This window comes from Anarhichas minor, unplaced genomic scaffold, assembly GCF_050575085.1.
Source record: "Anarhichas minor isolate MPS153535 unplaced genomic scaffold, ASM5057508v1 ptg000051l, whole genome shotgun sequence".
Taxonomy (NCBI): domain Eukaryota; kingdom Metazoa; phylum Chordata; class Actinopteri; order Perciformes; family Anarhichadidae; genus Anarhichas; species Anarhichas minor.
Genome location: NW_027466497.1, coordinates 45,591 through 70,997, shown reverse-complemented (window position 1 = coordinate 70,997; position 25,407 = coordinate 45,591). Strand labels below are relative to the sequence as shown.

At 43.6% G+C, this 25,407-nt stretch overlaps 2 protein-coding genes and 1 long non-coding RNA gene across 7 annotated transcripts; 2 read left to right on the top strand and 1 right to left on the bottom strand.

The window, feature by feature from the left end:
• The first annotated feature begins 1,626 nt into the window (after positions 1-1,626).
• Positions 1,627-3,768, top strand: npy (neuropeptide Y). The gene is made up of 4 exons (XM_076112775.1): positions 1,627-1,777; positions 2,082-2,269; positions 3,321-3,410; positions 3,494-3,768. The coding sequence occupies exons 2-4, from the start codon at positions 2,082-2,084 to the stop codon at positions 3,513-3,515; spliced, it is 300 nt and encodes a 99-aa protein (XP_075968890.1). The 5' UTR covers positions 1,627-1,777; the 3' UTR covers positions 3,516-3,768.
• On the bottom strand, positions 2,522-6,084 carry LOC142972013 (uncharacterized). Its single transcript, XR_012959433.1, has 2 exons — positions 3,265-6,084; positions 2,522-3,042 (listed from the first exon to the last, which is right to left on the bottom strand). It is a non-coding gene; the product is annotated as an uncharacterized LOC142972013 (long non-coding RNA).
• pals2b (protein associated with LIN7 2, MAGUK p55 family member b) lies at positions 5,233-24,085 on the top strand. Of its 5 annotated transcripts, none has more exons than XM_076112770.1 (14): positions 5,233-5,346; positions 11,339-11,401; positions 13,741-14,001; positions 17,023-17,123; positions 17,735-17,887; positions 19,287-19,439; positions 19,662-19,889; positions 20,729-20,860; positions 20,964-21,060; positions 21,406-21,474; positions 21,575-21,736; positions 21,830-22,032; positions 22,150-22,278; positions 22,955-24,085. In XM_076112770.1, the coding sequence occupies exons 3-14, from the start codon at positions 13,866-13,868 to the stop codon at positions 23,129-23,131; spliced, it is 1,740 nt and encodes a 579-aa protein (XP_075968885.1). In that variant the 5' UTR covers positions 5,233-5,346; positions 11,339-11,401; positions 13,741-13,865; the 3' UTR covers positions 23,132-24,085. The 5 variants fall into 5 exon arrangements, with proteins under 5 accessions (XP_075968885.1, XP_075968884.1, XP_075968888.1 ...); XM_076112769.1 differs by having other exon boundaries at positions 17,023-17,141; XM_076112773.1 differs by having other exon boundaries at positions 17,023-17,141; positions 22,205-22,278; positions 22,955-23,103.
• The last annotated feature ends 1,322 nt before the right edge of the window (positions 24,086-25,407 follow it).

Below are 25,407 nucleotides of genomic sequence, written 5' to 3'. Positions count from 1 at the left end.
CAAAGCCTGAAGACTGAAGACTCCTATCACTTGTTCTCAGCTGATACAAGTATAACCCAACATGGCCGCTTCTATTTTCGCCTTTCTGCTTCAGGGATCGATGAGTTGTGCAGATTTGGTACAACCTTAAGCTGTCACCTGTGTCTTCAACACTGGAGCTCATACATCTATTAGACCACCGAGTTCAAAGTCACTTTACTCAGTCTGGTGTTTAAGCAAGCGTGAACTGACCTGTCAACTTCGTCTACGTGCTTCATGCATCTGCTTCATTCAGACACTTTCGTAGCCGCAAGCTTTAAAAAGGTGTTATACCTATTGAAGTGAGCCACTGAGTGTGTTTGTGTGTGTGTGTATCTCCTGAAGAGGACTAGAAGTTGTAATTCCTGCCTGCGATCATCATGATTCGGTCATGACTTTGTGCTCCATGTTCTCGCACTCGTGTCTCATTCCTCATCTCCTAACATCCTGTGCGATACAAAAAGCCCTTAACGCATCCTCTGCGCTACTTAAAAAGCAGCACTGCTGAAGAATGCTGATTTTGATAGATTATATGGCTGCGAGCCGATATACAAAAGGATTATGAATAGGATGTAAATGAAGCACTGGGTGATACAGATTCATTTGAAGTGCTATTTGGGTTTTCTTATTAAGAGGGTTTCTAGGAGATTGGGCTCTTCACTGACGTGTCTTGATATTCATGTTAGGCCTTTTGTTCACGTTGAGTGTCCCAGTCTCTCTTTCCTGATGAACGAAATTAGTGGACCGATTCAGGCAAACAGCGAGTCAAAAAAAATGGGGGCTCATGTGCATGCGAGTCTGTTTGAGATCTTTTTTTATTCCCGATCACCCGAGGCGTCCTTATTGGAGCGTCTTTTGGTAAGGAGGATTCATTTGAAGTTCGCCCAAAGTGTCACATCACTGCCATTCTTTTTTTGCCCTCAGGTGGGATTATTGATCTCATTATGCAGAAGAATCGCTACTTGATTGTGAAATAATGTTTCACCGTCTTCCTCACAGTGACGCCTCGTAAACACCAAAACAGCACACTCAGCATGTGTGTATCAATCTGTTTAGCATGTGAGCATTTGAATGCCACAGTTATTAGGAGGGTTTGTCTCTGGCAGATGTGTGTGTTGTTCCTGTTTATGTACATACACACACACACACACACACACACACACACACACACACACACACACACACACACACACACACACCTGCATCTGAGACATATAATATAATCTTACATACCTCAACACAATTATTGCATTAACAACACAGTAATTTAGTTCAGTAATATTTCCAAAGTGCTTAACAGTGAATTTGTTGTGAATTTACCAGACTTTCTATGATCACTACAATATATATATGCAACTTATTGGTATAACCAATAACCATTGGTTTGAGTCCTAAAATATTATTATAGCAGCTTGATTGGCCACATTCTTTAAAAAAACGACTTAATCCCTAATCCTTCTTGACTCATTGTGGAAAAAGGGGCTTATTAACTGATTCTAATTTTAGTTTGTGTTATTCTACGTCTTTTAAATTCGTGTAAACACCTTTTTTTTTTTAAAAGCACGCTGATGACAGCATCACTAGTGACGTTCACGTGAAGAAAGGCAGAGACTTGCGCTAAACGGTGCGCAGCTCTGACGCGTATTTCTGCAGCGCGTCTGGCGCTCACAGATATAAAACCCACCGCGCAACAAGCGCCCAGAAGAGCAGAAGAGACACCTCAGGACAGCTGAATTCTCCCTCGAATCCTCTGGGAAATGTAAGTACCTTGATATTTGACTTACAAAAACCTTGACTGTTATTGACAGGAAACTTATTTAAAGTCTCTAGACATGAATCTGCTAGTTGCATCTGCAAAAGTTTCATTTACATGTTTGTTTGTTTTTACTACCAACAAGACATTTATCCCTCAAGCAATGTCCTCCTCAGCAAGAAACCTACTCTCAATAAATAACAATTCATCTAAAAACAGAACAGGACATTTATTAAAGCACAGTGGAACAAGTGTCCAGAGATGTGGCACTGACCTAACAGTTTTTTTTTACTTGTTTCTACTCGACCAGATGCATCCTAACGTGGTAAGCTGGCTGGGGACTCTGGGGTTCCTGCTGTGGGCGCTGCTCTGCCTGGGCGCCCTGACGGAGGGATACCCGGTGAAACCGGAGAACCCTGGGGATGACGCCCCGGCGGATGAACTGGCCAAGTACTACTCAGCCCTGAGACACTACATCAACCTCATCACAAGACAGAGGTAGGCGGACTAATTGCACCTCTCTGCAAAGAACAGAATCGAACAGAGAGTTTATTAACAGAGCTGGAGTCATTTAACTTCCGTTTTTATAACGATTACCAGGAATACTTCGCAATATTTCTTTCTCCTTAAATTACTGGATTCACATTTGTCCACTTGCTGGTAGCTTCCCCACATTATTCTCTATTTAATTGTATTCTCCAATATAAAAAAAAAATGCAACCACCATTGAATATAATGAGATGACTGCTATCAGATAAAACATTCTTTTAATCAAGTGGTGCTTCATATTGTTACACTAGCCATTTTCTTCAATAGCCGTTAATACTGTACCAGCTAAAAGGTTATGCAGAGTAGGAGTGCAGGTGTTGGATTGTTTATTATCATGGCTGCGAGGCATACAAAAAATATGTATATTTAATTTGAGAAAATAATAAATTCTACAGTTTACTAACAATGGTCTTTCCCCAAGATTTGGCACTTTCTATTATGTTCTTGACATGATAATCTGAAAAAATTAACTGCAAACTTTTCACATCAAACAAATCCAAGTTTTGCCTATTCGAGCTGCAGGTTTTTTTTACAGCTTGTGACAGAGCAGGGAACACCCGCTGCCCACCTGTAGAACCACCGGAGGGGAAATGACTGCCATGCCAGCATGGCGTGTCTAATCACCCACAAATTTCAGCTTTCTTCTGAATGTCAGGGGGCTTGCATGCCGGCTGCAGGCGTTAAGGCACCCAGGGGTTCAGGCACGCTGCACAGCTTATCATCTGAGGGGCAGAGAAGGAAATATGACCACCTGCAATGCAACTCCTGTCTGCCCCTGCAGGGTCTCGGTCTGACTGTATTCAGTCTTCACTGAGGTTTTAATTGGATTTATGACAAAGTAATATGTCACGTTATGTATTTCTCTGTGCTCAATTCATCTCTCTCTCTCTCTTTTTTTCTCTGATGTTTTTTGACAGCCAAAAGGTTCCATGTTGATGCTATACCCTTTCAAGTTCTGTCCGTCTAAATGCCTGTCACTCCGTCTCTTTCTTTGTCTCAGGTATGGAAAGAGGTCCAGTCCTGAGATTCTGGACACGCTGGTCTCAGAGCTGCTGTTGAAGGAAAGCACAGACACGGTCCCACAGTCAAGGTGTGTGTGTGTGCAAAACTGTCAGTGTGACATTGTCGTAACTCGCAGGAAGCTGACCTTGTCCTCTGCTTCTCTCTCTCCAGATATGACCCTTCATTTTGGTGATGTTGTCAACGGGGTTGTCTCCACCTTCACTGCCGCTGATATTCTGACCTCTATGACCACCCTGCCTCTGCCCCTTTTACCTTTATGAGCCGTATATCCAACCCCTCCTCCCTTACCCATCAGCTACAGTCACAACTGCTTATACTATTGTAAATAGTTTATTCAGAGTTATCATGTGAAACATAAAAGTCAAGTGGGAGAGGGAATGCTGATTGTGTTGTATAATTGTGCTATTAAAGATTCATTGTTTGAAGGAATGTATTTCTTTGATTCTGTTTTGATAGATGAAATGGTTTTAAACTGCAGACGCTGTACTCAAACTGTTACGAAATGTCAAAAGTACCTGAGCACACTTATGGGGGCAAATTGAGCAACGATTGATGGCTGACATTGTATTATATCGTCTATGTGATTAATTATTTGATATATAAGGTCACTAAGATGTCAGTTTAGAGAGAACATTGGTCCTGAATGCTCCGCTGACACATCCCAGGCACTGCTGGCTTGACGTCTTCCCTCATGATGAGATCAAGTTGACTTGCTGTGGCGCACCTCGCCTTCCAGCTCAAATCCATGTAGCAGCTAATGTAACTCTATGACACTGGATAATGAGGCAAAAGCCCATTTAAACTGGGCCTAGCGTGCATGAATGGTCCGGTAAAAGCGAATATGGTCAGAAGACATCAGTCAATTTTGAAGCTGCCAATTGTGTAGCTAATGGCGCTCTCTTGTGGCCATGAGGATAAGTAGCTACTCTGAAACTAAATGGAGGGAGAAATGGCATTTCCAGTAGCATTATTGCAATTACACGAGCGGTTAGCCTCCCGCAACATGACATCTAATCGGCCCCATAGAGCACAAAGCAAGCAGTTAAGAGGCACTGCAGACACACAGTCTGCATTGGAAATGAGATAACCCAGAGGACGAAAAAACACATTCACACAGTTATTGATATTCATGTGGTGGTTCGATATTTTATCCCAAGTGTGGAGCGAGCATTCAGTCATTAATAAAATAGTGAACTAGTAGGCCTAACGTTGACGACACTAAACTATGAATTGAAGACTTCGTGGCTCCCTCTCACAGATAACGGCTCGCTTTTATCTGCGGGGAGGAGATAGAAGTAGATGAACAATAAATACATGGCGTCCGGTAAAACTTTCTGTGTTGTTTAAGGGAACTATTTATGCTAAGCATAACCGTTTTTGCGCGTGAATTAGTCTCGTGCCAATAGCCTAGACTTATGTGATATTAACATGATATGTTCCGTAACGTTTATGTTACTCTAGGAACATGTTGTACTTCAAAGCTCTCTTAGTGTTAGCATAAATGTAGCCGTGTAGCTCTGCATATAGCCCGAGGACTTGTGGTTATCAAAACAAGTAACGTTAATCTCAAACTATACTTGTTTAAATAGGCGTATATAATAGTAAGCTGCCCTATAATGCTATCTTTATAGACTATGGGAGTGCAGCGCCCCATTTAGATAAATACATCCCTCCTACTTTAACATCCATAGCCTGGGCCTACGTGGTGCATCTGAAATAACGCTAACAAGTATTTCTGTGAATGGACGAGTGTATGACATTGTGACAGAAAGAAATTACTACATGCTACAATGCATTCACTTAGCGAGGGTTGTACCTCCGCTGCCATTGGTCAATGCTCTATGACGCCAAGGGGAGGGGGCGGGGCGTGTCTGTTTGATTGACGTCGTGTTCTCTGGTAGTCTGCCGCGGGACCAGGACAGACAGCTGAGGGGGGGGGGGGGCCTGAATGTCCAACCGGGACGGTCGGTGGACTACCGCGACCTCACACGCACGACTCACAGGTAAGTCACGGCTCGTGATCATATTTGTGTTTTGAAGGTGTTTGAATTCATTCATCCTCTGGCTTTCAAACGGGAGACAAAGGCACTTTTGCCGTGTTTAATGTGCAGTAGAGTTTGACAGAAGGGCATGTTTGCCCCCAATAGAGTCCGCTCCGCCGTGAGAACAGGCTTTATTCAGACACAGCTCAGTTTTGCGTTGGGGGCCCATAGTGGAGTCCTTTTTCCTTTTCCTGCATATCACGAGGAAGGATACAAGCGGGTGAGTTGTAGCCCCAGTCGTAAGTGTGCGCATGCCACGGCCACAATGGCTCGGATGGGCAAACAAAAAAATGGCCGCACGTGTGGCGAGATCGGTGTGAATTTTACAATTGTCTGGTCAGCCCCGGAACGGCGCAAGCCTTTGACACGGATCCGACGCACGGTCCAAGCGCACGGGTTCCTGGCGCACGGATGTGGCCACGCGTCAGAACCGTGGCGTCGATCCATGACTGGGAAGATATTGGGAAAGAGCTGCAGGTTCTAGTGCTGGCAGGATGGAAGGGGCTGGTAAGCGCCACCGTCCCGAAATGATAGTGTGCAACATTTAAAGGGTGGTGGGCTTTTGCCATCACAGTAACGTGTGCCCCAGTTAGAACATTTTCTACTAAGACTATTGTCTTTTTTTAGGTCTAGAAAAACTTTCACAACAAATATCAGCAAAGCTTTGTTTGTTTTGAGCTGATGCTGAATGGAAGCAGAGATGGGGGGGGGGGGGGGGGGGGGGGGGGGGGGGGGGGCGGTGTTTGGCACAGACTGGCCGACCGGAGACGCAGCCAGACGGTCCTATTGATTTTTTTTGTTTTTGTCTAACTGAGATGTATGAGTGCATCATCTAATAATAATGTACTAATACGATGTCAAAGCCACTTTATGTGAGCACTAAATCGAAAAATGAAACCACTTCTCAACAGACAACTCTCAATGAATCGTGGGACTTGAGTAGCACAGGGTCACTTGGCAAGGTTTACAAGACGTTTAGTCTCGTGCACGTGCGGGGAAAGCCCATGCACATACTGTACATACATCCTTGGGGATCCTTCCTGGGAGGTGCTATATAGGCCACCAGACCACTGAGAGGGGCAGCATGGATCTTGCTCATGGTTCCTTCTCTCTTCCTTCCAATCATGCAATAAGCCATAATTGGATTTGTTGAATCTAATAGGAGGAACAAAAGGAGTAAGGGAAGGAGACAGAGACAGTTTTATTAGAGTAAATCTGCAGTCACTGGGCAGGATAGTAAGGATGAGCTTTATTGTTTGACTGAAGTTCGTGGAATAAGGCACAAATAGACTTCTCAGCCCTCATATGTATTTCCCCTTCCTGTCAGCAGAGGAAAACATAAAGTAAAAACACACGCTCCCGATGTCAGAACTGTTTGAGAGTTGTCAGTGAGTCATTCAGAGACTAAATCCAATGCTTAAAAGCTTATACTTTTCCATTATGAATACGCAGCTATATGGGAGAGATGGTATACAGGAAAAAGTAGGGAGGGGTTGAGCAAGAGAGAGAAGAAGGAAGGGGCACACACACACACACACGCACACATGGACTGGAGTGACTCACACTTCCCAGCTATGTACAAGAGGATCGCTATCTACACACCTTAAAATCAACCCTCCCTGCATCAGGCTGCAACACCCTACATTTAACCCATTTCTGACCCCATCACAGTTATCAAGAGATGATTGCCTCTCTGTCAGGAAAGAACACACCTAAATGACTAACCGGTACAGCGAGGAACATCTCAGGGGAAACTTCGTGTCGGAATTGCTGCAAGGTTAATGTTTTTGGCAGTTTTTTGCTGCAGCCTATAGTGATGATTCACCGGGTTTTTGTCCATCACTGAAGCCTTAAAGAGGCACACCACTGCAGACTAACAATAACACTATCCATAATAGTTTTGTTTCACACAGATACACCTCCTTTTGTCTTTCATCTCCTAAATGAAGACATGCAACTGTGATGCAACGCTCTGATAAAACCTTAACAGACAGATAAAGCTGGTAAAATAACGACGCATGTGATATAATCATCATCATTCCTGCAGAAAAGTCCTCTGCTGATGAGATTATTTAAGAGCAAGATGTAAGCAGCTCAAAGTCACGGTCATTTAAACTTGTAGCAGCACCAGATAGTATAATAATCATTTGAGACTCATTTATTTTCCTTATCTCTTCCCCTCTCTCTCTCTTTTCACACATTTTCACCACCATCTTTAAAGTTAAGTACTGTTGCATCACTTCGCCCTCCCCCATCCCCTCCCCATCTTTCTCTTGATACTAATGATACTGAGAGGAAGCAGGCGCAGTCATGTGCCGGGTTAGATTATGTCAGGAGGAGGTGCTCATTATTAAGATCACCGAACGTTCGGTTTCGGACAACCCACGGACGGCCGTGTAATTATATCGTCCCAAGCTGCTGCGGCAAAGCACAAACACCCAACAAGCTGCAATATCGCAGGCGACGAGGTCATTGTCGGTGATGCGGATGATGCAACAACTGATGCCTTTGTGTCAAATTGTGGAAATTCAAATTGCAGCGTCAGGTGAAGAGGAGAGGTAGCATGAATCGGCAGAAAAAGGGTGGACACCGCTTACATTCTAATTCAATCGTGGGAGATTTTGGAGAGACTGAGGTGATTTAATGACCTTTCTGTAGACAGCACCATCAACAGCCGCAACAACAGGGTGGCGACTGGTTAGAGGACATGGTTATGGTAAATATTCTGCAGATATTAATCTGCTACAACGGCCATCTTGGGGGAAGCAGTGTAATCCTCATATTGGGCGGCCGTGTTAACACACACAGAGTGACCTAGATAGGGTTTGTCTGGAGGCAGAGGGTGATGGGTGTGACGCAAGACAAGATGGAGTTGGTTAATTGCTGGCGGTGATATGAATACACACATCTACATCCGAACACATGCTCCCTTGAATCTCTTGTGCCCCGCTAGCACTCACTACCACACTGGTGTCGTACGGTATGCTCCAGTTCAGCGCTCAGGGAAGTTTAATAATCGCCCTTTGCTAACCCCTGGAGTCGGCCAATGGAGTGACATCTGGGCTTCCGGGCTGGACAGAGCTCACTGGCCTCTTTTGTGATTCTCAAGTCATCGAGAGGAACTGAGAGCGACGGCTGCCCTGTGCCCCCGGCTCAGTGGTGCACGGGAGGGAAAAGTTTTTGTCAGGCCGAGAATAGAGGTGGAGAGAATATATAGACACGGATTGAATGGTTTCTCCAGGTCGGACGCCCTGTGGGCTCGACTCTGTGCGTGTGCGTGTGAATTTCTCTTTCATGACCATCTGGGATGTGGCGTCCTCCATCTGAGTACTTCACATTCACAGAGTCTGAGGTAGAGTGAGATTTCCCCGCCGCTAGCGTGACTAGAACTGGAGGAATTAAAACCAGCCTGTGGATGCTCGGCCATGCTTTTAATAGCATGCACACACACGCACACACACACACAGGTTTACATGTGTGAGACAGCAATGATGTTTTGTACAAAAACAAACCCTCTGATCCTTCCGTAATCCGTAGAGTCGTCCATCATCTGAGTGCTTGGCAACCAGCGGGCACTCAGAGGACGTTTGTTGGCTTGTCCTTTCCCACACCAGCCAATGGCAGCCGAGATCGCACAATGACCACTTCCTGTGATTTTTCCCTCTGGTCTCAAGAGGAGGAAAGAGCGGCCTACAGTGATGGTGATTTAAGGACATCAGGGGGGTCCTGAATCCAGGATGCATGCTCCGAGTTTATATCGGTGTGAAAAAAGGTTGACTTGGCTGGTGAAATGTTCTATTGCGCGTTGTAACCCAGTTCCTAGTCCAAGTGCACATATACACAATCCCTCCAAAAGCTAATTCTCAGAACGCTATCATGGACATTCAGATGCAAAAATATATAAATACGGTGCAACCATCGTAAGAGGAACTAGTTACCTGGCAGTTACAGAGGTGTTTGCATTCGACGAGCTCTCACACCAACCCTTTCTCTCTCTTTCTCATCTGTTCCCTCTCATCCCCCCCAAAGACGAGAACCTTTTCCCCATAACTCCGTCTAATCATGACTCCCAGTGTGTCTTTGATCTCCTCTTCCCTCTCTTGATCTGACTCCCTGCTCTGACTCCCCTGAAAGTCTCCCAACTCCCCCGACTCATTTTTTATTTATTCCCCTAAAATCAAGTTGTGACCTTTCCCTACTTATACTGCAAGGATTTCCACCTCCTCCATTCTCTCCTCCCTCCCCTTTTTTTGACCCTTCATTGGACCGGCCCGGCTCCTGCTGATTTGGTGAAGAATTGCACCGGTGGCTTTGCCTCCATTAACATTCTTCGAAGGGATATCTTTCATTTCCAATGAGCGTGCCGAGCCTGATTGTAATCTGCGTTGCATAATGAATCGATCTCTCTCTCTCTCTCTCTCTCTCTCTCTCTCTCTCTCTCTCTCTCTCTCTCGCTCTCTCTCTCTCCCTTTCTCTCATACGATAATTCGTTCCAGTGTGATGGGTGAAAAGACCCCAAAACAGCATCATGGGCTATTAGCAAAGCGGTGTTGAGATGTCCCCCATGTGCTGTAATCACCTTGTAAACTGATCGCTTCCAGGAGACACTGGGTTGATGTGACAGAGATCAGAGAGGAGCTTAGAGGTGTCTCTAAGGTGGACGGTGAAATATCCTCCTGAGTGTGTCTCAGAGTTTATACTAATATATTCATATTCTGAACTGTAGCAAATTCAGTGGATGCTTTTGTGCACTTTTTATCGGCAGGTAGAGCCTGCGATTTTTTATTTATTTATAGGATCATCTTTCCAGCCACCTTGCTGTTCCTCCTTTCCTTAGGGCAAGAGCAAGAGGCTGAGAGAAACGAAGCGTTGAAGAGTGCTAACCTATTGTTTTGTGTGTGATTGCAGGCATCAGTCATTTGTAATGACACTATGTCATTGTTTTTTTTGCTGGCTTGCATTTTCTAATGGTCCATTTATTTCGCAATGGCTGTTCAGAGCAGCATAGATGGGTTTGGCAATGCCAGACTCTGCAGTTCTATGAGACAGATGATGTTTTAAACATCAGGAGTAGGGTCCTTCTAATCCACAGTCAGAGTCCCTTATGAATAGAAATAAAAAGAAAAAAAAATTTCCGATGAAAACCATGTTATACTGTTAAAAGCTCCAGAACAAGTAAGTGGACCTTGATTTGAGATTTTTTTTGTCAACTAATTCAGATTATGATTTTTGATTTAAACACATATCTTTTGCAAGGATCCTTACATTTTCACGATAGAGGTTTTATTTTCTTTTTCAAAGAATTGTGACCGAGATACAAATATTTTACTTGTTTTTGCTCTCTGGTGGATGAACTATGAGGTTCAGTTTGGCATTTCTCTACGGCATTTTATTATTAACATTCCTTATCGGCCAACATATACAACAGCGATACATCTTCAATAAGCTAATACCGGTTGATATGTTGGCCTGTCTTGTTCTACATGATACACATATAGAAGGTGTGTATGCCTGTGTTCACAATTGAAAGTGAGGACCGAGTCTTCCTGGGAATGAATGGATAGTGCTTTGTCATCACTTCCAGAGAATATTGGCCATTTACTACATTGACGGCGCAGTGCCAGCTTATGATGCAGACATCCTTGAATGGCTGAGGACAATGAATCGTCCTGGATGACTCTTTTCATTGCTCTGAACCAACAACGGCCTCAGTGTGCAGACGAGGCTTGCAGAAGACGGGGGTGACATAGATAGATGCAACCGATAATCCACTGGGAAAAAGACAGAGTCATTAGATGTGTGTGTGAGGGATGAGCACGATTACGAATGTGAACGCTCAAGCAAGTCTGCGTTTGAGGAATGATGAAAAGCGGTGGGCAGGAATGCAAGCCGGACTGAATATTTGTGTCTCATACGGATGAACAAACGTTCATGCATATCTCCGTCTCTCCAGGTCTTCACAGTTGACTGATGAGCAGCCAGTAGGACCAAGGTTGGGCTACATCGACTGGCACAGGTAAACACAACTTCCTCCCCGCCTCTTTCTCAGTACTGAATCACTAGAGACGTTTAGGCGCACGCTCGCTGCATGCTAACATGATTTTGTCAGGTCAGTGGGAGGACTGCCTGTCTTAGAGGCAAGGATGCGCTGATCACTGCTCTTAAAAAAAAACATTTTAAGGAAGTAAGGACGCAACTGTCCATGTGGATTACACAGAATACTTTCCCTGTATTTAAAGGGCCATGCTAATGTTAGTCTAAAACTGTGAAATTGAAGTTGCAGTTTTATATAAAACAGATCTGTATATCAACATTTACTGCCTGTGAATCTTACCCAACTATAGCTGGCAGAAAGCACTTCTTTTTCATTATTGGTCGTTTTTGGGTACCGTTACATTTCTGTCCCTGCTGTTTGTAATATTTGTCGAATTTTGACTCCACATGCTGATAAATATTCTGATCACGGGTACGTCTTTCTTACTCATACGGGCCTCCTGCCTTAAAAATACGAGCGTGCTTTCAATTACAGACAGAATTTGGCTAATTGCTGAGTATTCAATTCATTTGAATCAAACAGTGCAATCTTATTTAGCTCATTGTGGTCTTGGAGCTATTTTCTTAAAGTCTGTGTTAACTTCCCATGATGCTTTGTTTTGGAGAAAACAACACACAGCTGTGTGAACTCAGCTGCCGGCTCTCGTCTAACTATTTTCTAAAGAGGAACAAGGCAGTCATTTTAGAAGAAACTCATGTGTGTGTGATCAACGAACTGTGAACTCCATTTTGTTCTGTGGGTCTTAATTTCAACTAACAGAAATATACTAGAACACTGTATTGATGGCCAAAGAGAAATTCTTCTTTCACTCTGGAGTCAGAGGCAGTGGTTCGCAAACCATCATCAAAACAGACGTAGTGTATCATACTGTTTGGACACTGGATATGGTGGGAGGAGGAAAGAGAGAGAGAGAGAGATCCTGTAATCCCGTGCTTTCGTGGCCAGATTAAAATCCCATGTCGCGGATTGGGGGAGGGGTTGACTGGTCATGTTGAGGATGGGGTGGAGGGAGAGGCGGGGCGGATTAAAGCCTACAGATCTGCTACTTGCACAGCTGTGTCGCTGTGGGAGGGGCCTGTTTTGGGTGACTCTAAACACTGGGATGTATTAGCTAACTCTTTTGTGTTTCCACTGCATCTTGACAGCCTGGCTATTTCTTTGCTATTTTGCAAGGACAACCCAAAACATGTCTGCTGAGCTTTTTGGTGTTATGTTATTATAATGTATCATAAACACTCATGTTTGCATTGGCTTCTTCTTAGCCATAGCGACACAGCTCTAAAAATGGCACTCCGATTCTCTCAATGTACAGAAATATAAATTACAGCAAGCTACATGGACAACCAAGCTAGACAAATAGAGGTAAAGAGGTGTAAAATAGGTGTATACTGTATGTAAATAACAAGGTTCCTACAAAGAAACCAGTAGCTTTCCCAAAAGTATTTCGGCTCAGTCATGCAGCCCCAAAATGTTCATAATCCAGCCAGCACATCCAGGCACTGATGTAGCGAGAAGTAACGTGAAGAATAGAGGCCAAAGAAAAAATGAGAGGGAGGGAAAAAAAAAAGGTTCCCATTAGGCTGAGACATGCTGCGTTAAGGAGGTTTACGACTGCTGAGGGAATACGTACCAGCACAATCTGCACACGCTGAGAGTTTCTGCACATTGCTGCAGCGGGGTGTCCGAACCATGAGCGGAGTGAATGAGAGAAAGAAGGAGGAAAATAATGGGAATGTGAGGTCAGGCCCCCTTCAGTAACACTTATGTAAGATTACTTACATAATGACACCTTCAACTGGTGTGTGTGTGTGTGTGTGTGTGTGTGTGTGTGTGTGTGTGTGTCTTGACAAGTGGGGCAAATCAATTTTGGGTGGGGTCGGAGCAACAAGAGGAGGGGTACTCAAGCAAGCCCTCAACAGCAGGAGAGGATTGTGGGATTATGTGTGTGTGTGTGTTATCAACGGAGGGGGGTTGATGGTTGTGAAGGGAAGGTATTAAAGACAGAGCGGAGGGAGGGGACTGACAAGCATTGAACGCATGTTCACATCTGTGTGTGCTGTCCAGCTTTCGACCTCTCTCTGTCTCTTTTCACAGCTGTCTTTCTGAACTTATCGTAACATTAGCCTCTTCACTCCCCCTCATCCTTTCCACTCCTCTTTCCCTCCTTGTCTCCTAACATCCCCTTATCTTTATCCCACTCTATTGTCGGTCTATTGTCGCTCTCTTTGCTTCTATCGTTCTCTGTCCTCAATCCTCTCTCTCTGTACTCTCTTTCTCTCTGTGTGTTTTTGGGAGTTTAGTGGGTCAGCAGTGCCAGACAAGACGATTGGAGGACAGAAGACATAGTTGCAGAACTACTGGTGGTTTACTAGTGGTTAGCTTTAGCATACTTGTGGCAGCAGAGAGGAAGAAGGAGGTCTTGGCGATGGTCACGGCTATGGAGGATGCCTGTCCCAATGGGGTACGGGAGGAGGAGGAGGAGGAGGTGACGCCCCCGGGACAGCTTGGTGTGGAGGGGCCCCCGGCGGTGCAGTCCACCCAGGAAGCAGATACGTCTGGAGGTGAGGACAGGAGGAGGAAGAGGTGTCACCTGAGAGGGGAGAGACAATGTACGCTTTGATTTTATTTTAATACTTGACATGGAGGCATTGATAGAAGGCAGAATAGTTTGTCAGGTGAAGTGGTTGTCAGATGTTTCAGTTATGTTTAAATGTAGATCTGACAATCCTTTAGAGCAGTGGTTCCCAAACTCCCAAAATGGTCTCATGTCTCCCCACAGCCCTCTCAGATGAATTTAAGTAGCCCTTCGTCATAATTAGATGTTATTCAACACTGTTCATTTTACAAAACAGTATATTCATTGAATTAAACTGTCAATGTTAAGGTTGGTTTGGTAATGTTTGCATTTGTACTACTACCACTCGGTAGTGGCAAAAGCTTGACTTCAACCATTTATCCATGACTTTTAGCCACTTCCACCATGTAGGCCCCTATATGTATTACTTTTAGCTATGTTACCAGTTTATCCTGCTCATTTAACTGTCTATTTCAACCATTTATCAATGAATTTTGGCTAGTGTAAACTGTTTCAACCATTTATTTATTATCTTAAAGTTTTAGCCAACAAATCAACCGTTGACCCATTTCTTTTAGCTAACGTCAACTTTGTCAACCGTTTATTCATTTTCCTAAAGTGTTAGCCGACACTTCAACCGTTGATCCAGTTTTCTTAGCTATTTATTTCAACCCTATATTGAAACCATTCATGCATTATGAAGTTCAGACAACTCAACCATTTATCTATGAGCTTAGTATTTTAACCGTTTATCCATTATCTTAGCTGACAATTTGATCTGTTTATTCATGACTTTTAGCTAGCTGTTTAGACCTCTGCTCCCTCGCTAACTAGTCAGCTAGTTTTCATGCACTTTTAAATGCAATAGGTAAAAACCCACACTTAAATATAACTTGTTTTGGGTGATGTTACTTGTGTGCCAGTAAAGGTGCCCCTCTGATCTTGTCTCGGCTTTACTGGAGAAACACAGTTAGGAATTCTTAAGCAGGGAGGTTCTGCATTCACAGCACACAGTGCTGGTAGCCGTACATATAGACATATGTGGCAGGGGGGCTGTGGACGGGCTGGGATGAGCAAACATTCCCGTGGTCGAGGACGCAGTGACACAATGAGCTGACCAAGTGGGCGAAGGTCAACGGCGAGAGCACAACAACTCGTGATCCAGCTGTTGTGTTGGTGTATTTTTTGAGATTTTGTAGTCCGATCAGTTCAAGTATGTAAGGTCAGTTCGATGCGTCGTTTGAAAATTGGAAAACACATTATTCGTTAAATTTCAGGAGGTCTTACATTGGCTTATTGTTAGTGCGATTTAGTGAGAGTAATCAAGATGGTGGTTTAATGCTTGTTTATGTGTTTGCCCTTTAGCGTGCAGATGTGTTTACTACAATTGCAGCTCTGCTCTGAGACTTTGTGCTTATTCTAGCTTGTGAAACATGGTGTGGGGTCCCCACAGGAACCGAATATCCTGCTCATACATACTCTACTACATGTGTGAACTTAGTCTTGTGCTCCTGTGTCGTCATGCAGTAAATATATTGCTTTATGGATATACAGGTTTAACAGCCTGCAGTGCAGTTTTTAACCTCCCTCCCCTTTTTGTCCTTCTTTAAGAGGACCATAAATATTTAAGGTTTGTTTTTGCATGGAGCCTTGTGTTTATGCAGTCTGTTTGTACTCGGTGCTTATCAAGCCACAGTGAGGTCTTCGCTGCATTGTGAGGTAAATTGCATTTTTTTGCTTTTTTTGCAGCCTACTTCTTAATCATACAACTGTGTGGCTTTTGTATGTATGATGAATGATTAAACGTGAAAAATACTACTCAACCCTTACAAAAGAAGTAAATGCCAAATTCATATTTTCATATACGGCATGTCATGTACAGTCTATGTGTCTAAAAACACACGTGTGAATTGATCATGTGAAATGATGTTTTACACGAGATATTTCATATGATTCTGATTGTATCCTCATATTTTTGTATACGATGCCTTAAATTTCACATGTAAAATACCTGAAACTGCAGATATCATGTGACTGACTGTATTCAAGAGGAATTTATGACATGTGAAATTATGTGATGAATTCACACGTGTTTTTTACTCAAAGGGAAGTTGATTCACATTTTTAAAAGTACACAAATTAAACACCTTACGACACCATTTTTTCAAGGCCACATTTTTGCAACAACAAAGCAGATTGAGGTTTTAGAGTGTAACTTGAGTTCATGACAGAACATGAGTCAAGGTTAAAGATGGTAATCATAGGCTCTTAATCATAGAGTGAACCAACTACACGAGCTGACTGAACATATTCACTACCCACATAAGGGAATGATGACACAGAGAGACACGCACGCACGTTCCCATGCCTTTAAGTGTCTTAGATGGGCTTACATGGGCTTTGAGACCCCGGCATTAGGGCGCTAGCTGGCTGATACCTACGGTCCACACCTCTCCCTCTCTCTGTTTGTGTGCACAGAATACGAGACTCAGCTGAGTTCATTTGTTGCGATTCTTTCGAACAACTAAGAACATTTGAATCCTGGAAATTTTGTGCCTCAGCATATACAACTCATATGTAGGAGCATGTGGGGACAGAGTTTTATCACTGGACTTTTTCCAAACTGAACATATGCAATTGTGTTCATCCTGAATGGAGCAGACGTATTGCAACTGCAGATGGAGATTTAATTTGATCATTTTTGGGGGCCAGGCTGTGTGGTCGGTGTACAGAACTCTGTATTAAGCGAACGAATGGACTCCAAACATGGACATGGTCTCAACATCATTATTTCATATTTACATATGTCTCTTAATTTGAAGCATTTGGGCCTAGTTTTGTAATAACTAGGAAACATGAATTAGAGATTGGTACTGATATCCATAAACCAACATAGTATCGTGTGTGTTTATGTTTTGTGTGACTTTCACGCCTGGCTAACTCTCCTTATCTCTGTTTCTCTTTGTTCATGTCTGTATTTGTCTTATCTCTCGACCCGTGCATCCAGCCATGCTGCAGGTGTTGGATAATCTGGGTGAGCTGCCCACTTCCACGGCCGCCAAAGACATCGACCTGCTCTTCCTGCGCGGCATCATGGAAAGTCCCACTGTACGCTCCCTGGCTAAGGTAGCACACACACATAGCTCAGGGTGAGCAGCTGTGAGCGGACTAACCGCTAGCCACCTCCGAGCACCACCTCGCCCTCACTCTGCTCCCAGCAGTGCTTTGCTTGCTGTGGCTGAGGTGCTGAAGTACAGTAAGGCTTTGACTAACAGAGTGACCATTGCATCTGCACAGATGCATGCTGGGCCTTTTTATTTGTAATGATATTGCATGTATTGCAACACCTCTACACGCAAACCGGTTGCTCTAACACACATGCTCACTGCTGTAGCAAGTCCAGTGAGTTCAGTTTGAGGGCAGCTGTTGTCATTTTCCACCATTCAGTTTATGACTAAACATGAACAAATACTCCTTTGACTTTTAACATTGTAACACGAGGCAGACGGCTTGCTTGCGGAGCAAAATAATCCCAAAGTAAATCAGCTCTTACCTGTATGCACAATCCACTATAATCAGCGATCACTACTGCACAACAAAATGCAGTTTAATTTATTCATGACATCCAAATAAATACTAAGATAACACACAGAGAGCATAACAGAGCAACAACACGTCTCTCCACATGTACCCTCACTGAGCCTCTCTGTCTCCCCCAGGCTCACGAACAGCTGGAGGAAGTGAAGCTGGAGGCGGTGCAGGACAACAATGTAGAGCTAGTGACGGATATTCTGGGCGACATCAACAATCTCCAGCTGAAAGACGACAGCGCGGCCGAACTGTCCAGGATCCTCAAGGAGCCACACTTCCAGGTGAGACGAGGGGCAAACACTCAATCTCACACACACACACACACACACTGGTAAAGGTAAAACAGACATGATTTGTGGAAGTAATTGTCCTGCTTGTGGATTGAATATTGAGTTTGGGAAGTAATGTGCAGGTGGCAGATGACACTATTTGAACCACTTTTTTATTTTTGTCACTTCTTTACATCTTTACATTCAACACCTCACAAAAGCTTTCAAATTATGCTTTTTCATTTGTAAAGCTAAATTAATGCCAGACTTCTGTATTACGTCACTGTATGTATGTGTGAAGAAGAGATTAGTCTTGATATTTTTTTTGTTCAGAAGTTCATAGTAGGGTGAATTGTAAGCTCAGTTTAGAGTTGTAATGTTTTGACTGTAGATACAGTAGCACAGAGCTGATTTTTATTTATCCTTAGACCTACCAGGGGCTTTACACAGGCTCGACCAATAGGATTCAGACTTAAGAGCCCAGCAAAGCTTTTGCACCAATCAGAGGCCTTTCTGTTGTAAGCTGAAGGATAAGACCCTGTTGACCTACTGAGAGTAGAGAGACAGAGCGGGAGGGAGAGACGAGTTGGGAGGAAAAAAAGAGAGAGAATGAGGGAAACAATTATTACATCAAATACACAGTGTGAGTTTACAGACTTGTTTTCTTCACCAATAAATTGCCTGTTTGTCTTAAAAGATATTTTTAAAAGAAGCGCTGGCAGCGTCTCAAAAAACAGGCTTGGATGAAAGCTTGTGGATGGATAGTCAGCAAACCAACAATTAATTGATCAGATTTTGGGGTTAATCCATATTTGGGATTTGAGCCATTAGATGATTGTTTTTTTTTGCCACTATTTAAGGACATCCAGACTTCCTAGTTTAGTGTTTAAACAGCTTGGTGTTTATATTTAGAACCGAGAAGACAAATTATAAACACGCTGTTACAGTCGTGCAGCACTGCAAATGAGACAATTAGTCAGTGTTGGTAAAAGCTTCTGCTCGACTGTCTGCCTTTGAGTTAACTCTGATACTGCATCATTATACTATACCATTCCACATATTCTACCTTATATAGCAACCATCTCATTTTGCATTATAACATAAAGTTGCAGTTTTTTTTACATTATTTACAGCGAGCCCATGTAACTTTTGCTAAACCGTATTCACTGTGGCCACATGTAACATTTACAAGATAATGCTAAAACATTAGCATAAAAAGAGTCTGTGAACTGCAATATCTCTCTGACGTTTGCTAAGAAGAAGTAATGCAGTAGCAACGAAACCACAGAGTGTGTTGAGTTGAAGAATTGTGTGTTTTATGGCAAATTAACTTTTCATGAGTAAGAATCAGCTTTTTCTTCTTTCATCATTACCCTCTCCCTCTCAATTTGTCCTCCTCTCTTTCCTGCAGTCTCTTTTGGAGGCACATGACATGGTGGCTTCTAAGTGCTACGAAGTCCCGCCCCCGACTGAGATGACCAATGATGCGGCAGTGAACAACGCTCTGATGCAGGCGGATGCTGTGCGCATGATTGGCATCCGAAAGAAGGCCGGAGAGCCACTGGTGAGCAGAGAAAGACCGTCTGAGTGCATCTGCTTATGTGTGTGCGTGTGGATACTGCTGGAGGGGAGTGATTGAGCTCATGAATGACCAAGTGAATCACTATGATGTACGTATGTATGTAGGTATGAGTAGATGTCAGTATGATTGTGGGTGAAGGTGAGTGTGCATGCTAAAATCAGATATCAGAGGATAAACATCACCCTGCTATCTTCTCCTTCTCAGGGCGTGACGTTTCGCGTGGAGAAAGACGACCTTGTCATTGCTAGAATCCTTCATGGCGGCATGATTGACAGACAGGGTCTGCTCCACGTGGGCGACATTATAAAGGAAGTGAACGGGAAGGACGTCGGCAACAACCCCACCGAGCTGCAGGAGATGCTCAAAGACTGCAGCGGAGGGATCACCCTGAAAATACTCCCGAGCTACCGAGACGCTCCCGCACCTCCGCAGGTGAACACACACGGAAATCTCAAATGAGATGATAATGTAAACACAAGCACACTTATGCAATGAGTGGCAGATGTTGGGCAGTGGTACAGGGCTTGTGAACTGTGTTCTTCGGCCCTCCCACAATCCCCTGCGCGGGAATGTGAACCCTGGGAGCCCTATTAATAACACGCCACATGCTATCTGGGTCACACTAGCTGTTTCTGTCTTTGACACACACACACACACACACACACACACACACACACACACACGCATGCTTCCTGTGATCGCATGCTCCCTCACATGGAAAGTACAGTAATTTACGATATTTTTTAGATATTTCCCCTCAGATCTTTCGAACAAGTTATGGCTCCTGAGTAAAAAAAAAAAGACATTGTGCATCCTGAACAAATAAGACGTGCACTTGGAAATGCTGATAATGCTTAAATTGAATGAAGAGCAGTAAAACTGAATAAGACATAATGCAAATTCCCATTCTGGACTGTGGCTCAGGTCGGCTGCACGGTATATTTTACTGGCTTGTTTTATTGCTTCTTCTGGCTGCCTGTTTAATCGGATACATCAGCCAGAGCACTTACCCTTCCTGGCAAAAGCCTCCACTGTTGGCACAGCGTGAACAGCTGTGTCGGGTGCGGTGTAGGAAGTAGGGTGTAATGAGCCAATGTTACTGTGTCAGTGTGTGAGACAGCATGCTGAGCTTAAGGCTCTTCATTTTTCTAGGTTTTTTTGTGTATGTCATTGTGTTTTGTCCACAAACGTTTTTTTAAAAATTCTAAGCGAGCCAATGAGTGGAAATGAATTCCCACAAAGACTCCAAGCTGTGCATGTGTTCGTCACAGGTGTATGTGCGCCCGTACTTTGACTACAACCCAGCAAATGACAACCTGATCCCTTGCCGAGAGGCGGGGATGTCCTTCAAGAAAGCCGACATCCTTCAGATTGTCAACAGAGAGGATCCCAACTGGTGGCAGGTGAGCTTTCCTCCATTTGTTTCCCGTGAGTGTCTGCCATTGAAAATCACAGAGACACGAAGATCTCAAGACTTAACTGAATCTGATCTGTAATCCGTGCCAGGCGTGCCATGTGGTCGCTGGGGCCACGGGACTGATACCCAGTCAGTTCTTGGAAGAGAAGAGGAAAGCTTTTGTCCCTCGAGACTTTGATGGATCAGGTATGTTAGTGAGTGCGTTTCTCAGTGGTGTTGATACCTGACCTTTGAGTAAACACTGGATAGTGTTTTAGTGGGGAGCTAAAACATCCACAAGTTTTCCTGTTTCCCTCTTAAGCAACCCTGGTGTTGAAAATATGGATTGGCCTAAAGACCTATCAACTGGTTCTCTGTCAGACCTCTGTCACTTCTCTATTGCTTTTACCATTAAAACTGATTTATGACATGAAAGGCCTGGGTAGTCAATGATTCCAACACTTAGAACGTGCTCCATGCCTGCCCCCATCTGGCCAAATGATGTAATAGCAAAGACATACAAGCGCATGAATGTTCCGTCTTGTTTTGTAGGGATCCTTTGTGGGACCATAGCTGGAAAGAAGAAGAAGAAGATGATGTACCTGACAGCCAAGAATGCAGGTCAGAAGACTTTTCATGCCGTTGACTTTTTATTTTTGTCTTGACATTTTTAGTATCTCCTTCTTGCGTTGGCTAATACTTATGTCTGTGTTTTAAACAGAGTTTGACAGACATGAGCTGCAGATCTATGAGGAAGTGGCAAAGGTGCCAGCATTCCAGAGAAAGACGCTGGTTCTGATTGGTGCTCAGGGCGTGGGCCGACGCAGCCTGAAGAATCGGCTGATGGTCCTCCAACCCACACGCTTCGGCACCACTATGCCCTGTACGTCATGCTTGGGTTTCGACCGTTCACAAATTCTGTCACACCCTGAAACAAATTTGTTTTTTAAAACTTTTACAACCAATGTTTTCTTAGACACTTCACGGCGGCCCCGTGACGATGAGCTGGACGGCAACTCCTACCACTTCACTTCAAGGACAGAGATGGAGGTGGACGTGAAGGCCGGCCGGTTCCTGGAGCACGGCGAGTACGACGGTAACCTGTACGGCACTAAGATCGAGTCCATCCACGAGGTGGTGGGCACAGGACGCACCTGCATCCTGGATGTCAACCCACAGGTAACTTACTTGAGGTTGATGAATGAGAAATATTGTTAAATGAAATCTCCTCACACTGTTACAGAATGATATGTTTTTGGACATGGCTGTAATGTTACCGACTGCGTCTCTCCTCAGGCTCTGAAAGTACTGAAAACAGCGGAGTTCATGCCTTATGTGGTGTTCATTGCAGCGCCAGATTTTGACACTCTCAAGGCCATGCACGCAGCTGTGGTGGACGCAGGCATCACCACTAAGCAACTCACGGTAGGTTAACAACTCCCATGACCATTACCCACATTGAGCCTCCCAAAACAGAAAAATCAGACCCGTTAACACCTGATTATACATTCACTCATTCATATCCATACCCCCATGGAGCGGTGACTGTGAGGCAGCCTAATCAAGTGAATGTTTAAAGTAACAATAACACACTGTAAACACACATACAGTCCTACATTCAAAGTTTTATTCAAATAAAACTAGAAGAAATATATATAAAAAGTAAAGTCAAAATGACCCTTTTACTTGCCCCTTTTAGAGTATTACTATGTATTATTGGACCATTATTACTAATATATTAACATGTTTTATTTTGTTGAGATTGGGCTTAATATATTGATGGGTAGTTTAATAACAAACCCATCATTATTTTAGTATAAAATGTTAATCTGGACAGTACAGATATGTTTTACTGAAACATAAACTGGCATTAAAAGTATAAAGTCATGATCAGACATCCGTACACTCCTGAGACAACACAATGAATGTTGCCTGCTGTCTTTTTCCTTCCTCTAGAGCGTAAGTCCAATCAAATACTCAGCAGTCACCCTTTATTGGCCCACCTGGTCGTTGATTCCTCCATTACTCTGAGCAGTAATTCTGACGTGTGCAGGGGATCTCTGGTCTATAGCTGGTATGTGTTTCCTCTGTGTGTTGGCAGGACGTGGACCTGAGGAAGACGGTGGACGAGAGCGCTCGGATCCAGAGGGCTTACAGCCACTACTTTGACCTGACCATAGTCAACGACAACCTGGACAAGGCCTTCGAGACGCTACATGCCGGCGTGGACAAACTGTGCAGTGAACCCCAGTGGGTCCCGGTGAACTGGGTGTACTGAGGACCAGCTACACTGACCCACCAGCATGTCTGTGACCACAAAGGCCAAAGAAGAGGAGAAGAGGGCAGAGCTACTTCTGCAAAATAACATAGTTAAAAAAAAAAATCATATTGCTCTTTCTCCTCTTTGGGCCTGCACGCTGTGCAACTTTTTTTCTACTCAAAACTCAAAGGGAAAGAGTGCTTATTTATTTTATAACTTTTTATGAAAGATCTTTCTATTCAATGTGGAATTCCATTGAGGAATGAGACAAAGAAATCTGGTCACGTACATCGGGCCATATTTTTGCATTAATTTATTGTTAGTAGTTACACTTCTTATTTCGTAGTCCTTTCCCTTGATTTCATTTGTCAGTCTGTGTTCGTGGACATCCAGGATTCATGATCTCCATCACGTAAAGGAGATGGATGAGAAGATCTTTGAGCAGTCATTGTCCAAGAAACCTGCGTCAGTGTCACACGCCATTGAGCAACCTGTGTAACTGTTTTACTTTCACGTCCAAACAACTTAATCCTTTAGTGTTTTTACGTAGCCGGCCCTAAACTTGTATATCAGTGTCGTCCACCGGATCAACTGGGCAGAAATAAAGATTAAATGCCCGTTTGCGCACAACTCCTCTAGTATGTAAAAGAAAAACGTTATAATGGTCTTTTTCAAGATCAAACACTGTTCATTTTGTCTAGTTTTGTTTTCTTATACTAGTTTTTCATCAGTGTGGTGATTTAAACATGTAGAGTGTAGTGTTTTGTCACACTTGATCCATTGATTTGTTTTTAATTACCCTGTCTGAAGTATGACCATCTACATTGTCACTGACCCCCTTCATCTTTGCCAATTTGTTAATGTTTTATATACGTGAATGTGGCACAAACCGACTCCCTCCTTATGGTCCTTCTCTTAAGTGTTGCAGTATGCCAAAGCCCTGATCATACTCCAAATAAAGTTTAAAATTCACCCTTTTGTTAAATGTGATTGGTATTTCAACTGCAGGGCTGTGTAAAGGTATGATTTTAATATACAACTTTGGATGGCAAATGCATGCCACGGGTTAAAACCAACACTACTGTATGTCAAACATTATGTAAATCTTCAAAATATTACAAAAGATCACATCAAGGACTGGCCATTTGACTGACTATTTCAAATTAGTTCGTTCTGAAACCCGTCTTGGACTAAAATACATTTAAAACCCTAATAAATTACCATATATGAATATTCTTGGCATATATATATATACAGTGGGTACGGAAAGTATTCAGACCCCTTTACATTTTTCACTCTTTGTTTCATTGCAGCCATTTGCTAAAATCAAAAAAAGTTAATTTTATTACTCAGCACCCCATCTTGACAGAAAAAAACAGAAATGTAGAAATTTTTGCAAATTTATTAAAAAAGAAAAACTGAAATATCACATGGTCATAAGTATTCAGACCCTTTGCTGTGACACTCATATTTAACTCACATGCTGTCCATTTCTTCTGATCCTCCTTGAGATGGTTCTACTCCTTCATTGGAGTCCAGCTGTGTTTAATTAAACTGATTGGACTTGATTAGGAAAGGCACACACCTGTCTATATAAGACCTTACAGCTCACAGTGCATGTCAGAGCAAATGAGAATCATGAGGTCGAAGGAACTGCCCAAGGAGCTCAGAGACAGAATTGTGGCAAGGCACAGATCTGGCCAAGGTTACAAAAGAATTTCTGCAGCACTCAAGGTTCCTAAGAGCACAGTGGCCTCCATAATCCTTAAATGGAAGAAATTTGGGACGACCAGAACTCTTCCTAGTTCTGCCAAACTGAGCAATCGTGGAAGAAGAGCCTTGGTGAGAGAGGTAAAGAAGAACCCAAAGATCACTGTGGCTGAGCTCCAGAGATGCAGTAGGGAGATGGGAGAAAGTTCCACAAAGTCAACTATCACTGCAGCCCTCCACCAGTCGGGGCTTTATGGCAGAGTGGCCCGACGGAAGCCTCTCCTCAGTGCAAGACATATGAAAGCCCGCATAGAGTTTGCCAAAAAACACATGGACTCCCAGACTATGAGAAATAAGATTCTCTGGTCATGACCAAGATTGAACTTTTTGGTGTTAATTCTAAGCGGTATGTGTGGAGAAAACCAGGCACTGCTCATCACCTGCCCAATACAATCCCAACAGTGAAACATGGTGGTGGCAGCATCATGCTATGGGGGTGTTTTTCAGCTGCAGGGACAGGACGACTGGTTGCAATTGAAGGAAAGATGAATGCGAGATATCCTGGAAGAAAACCTCTTCCAGAG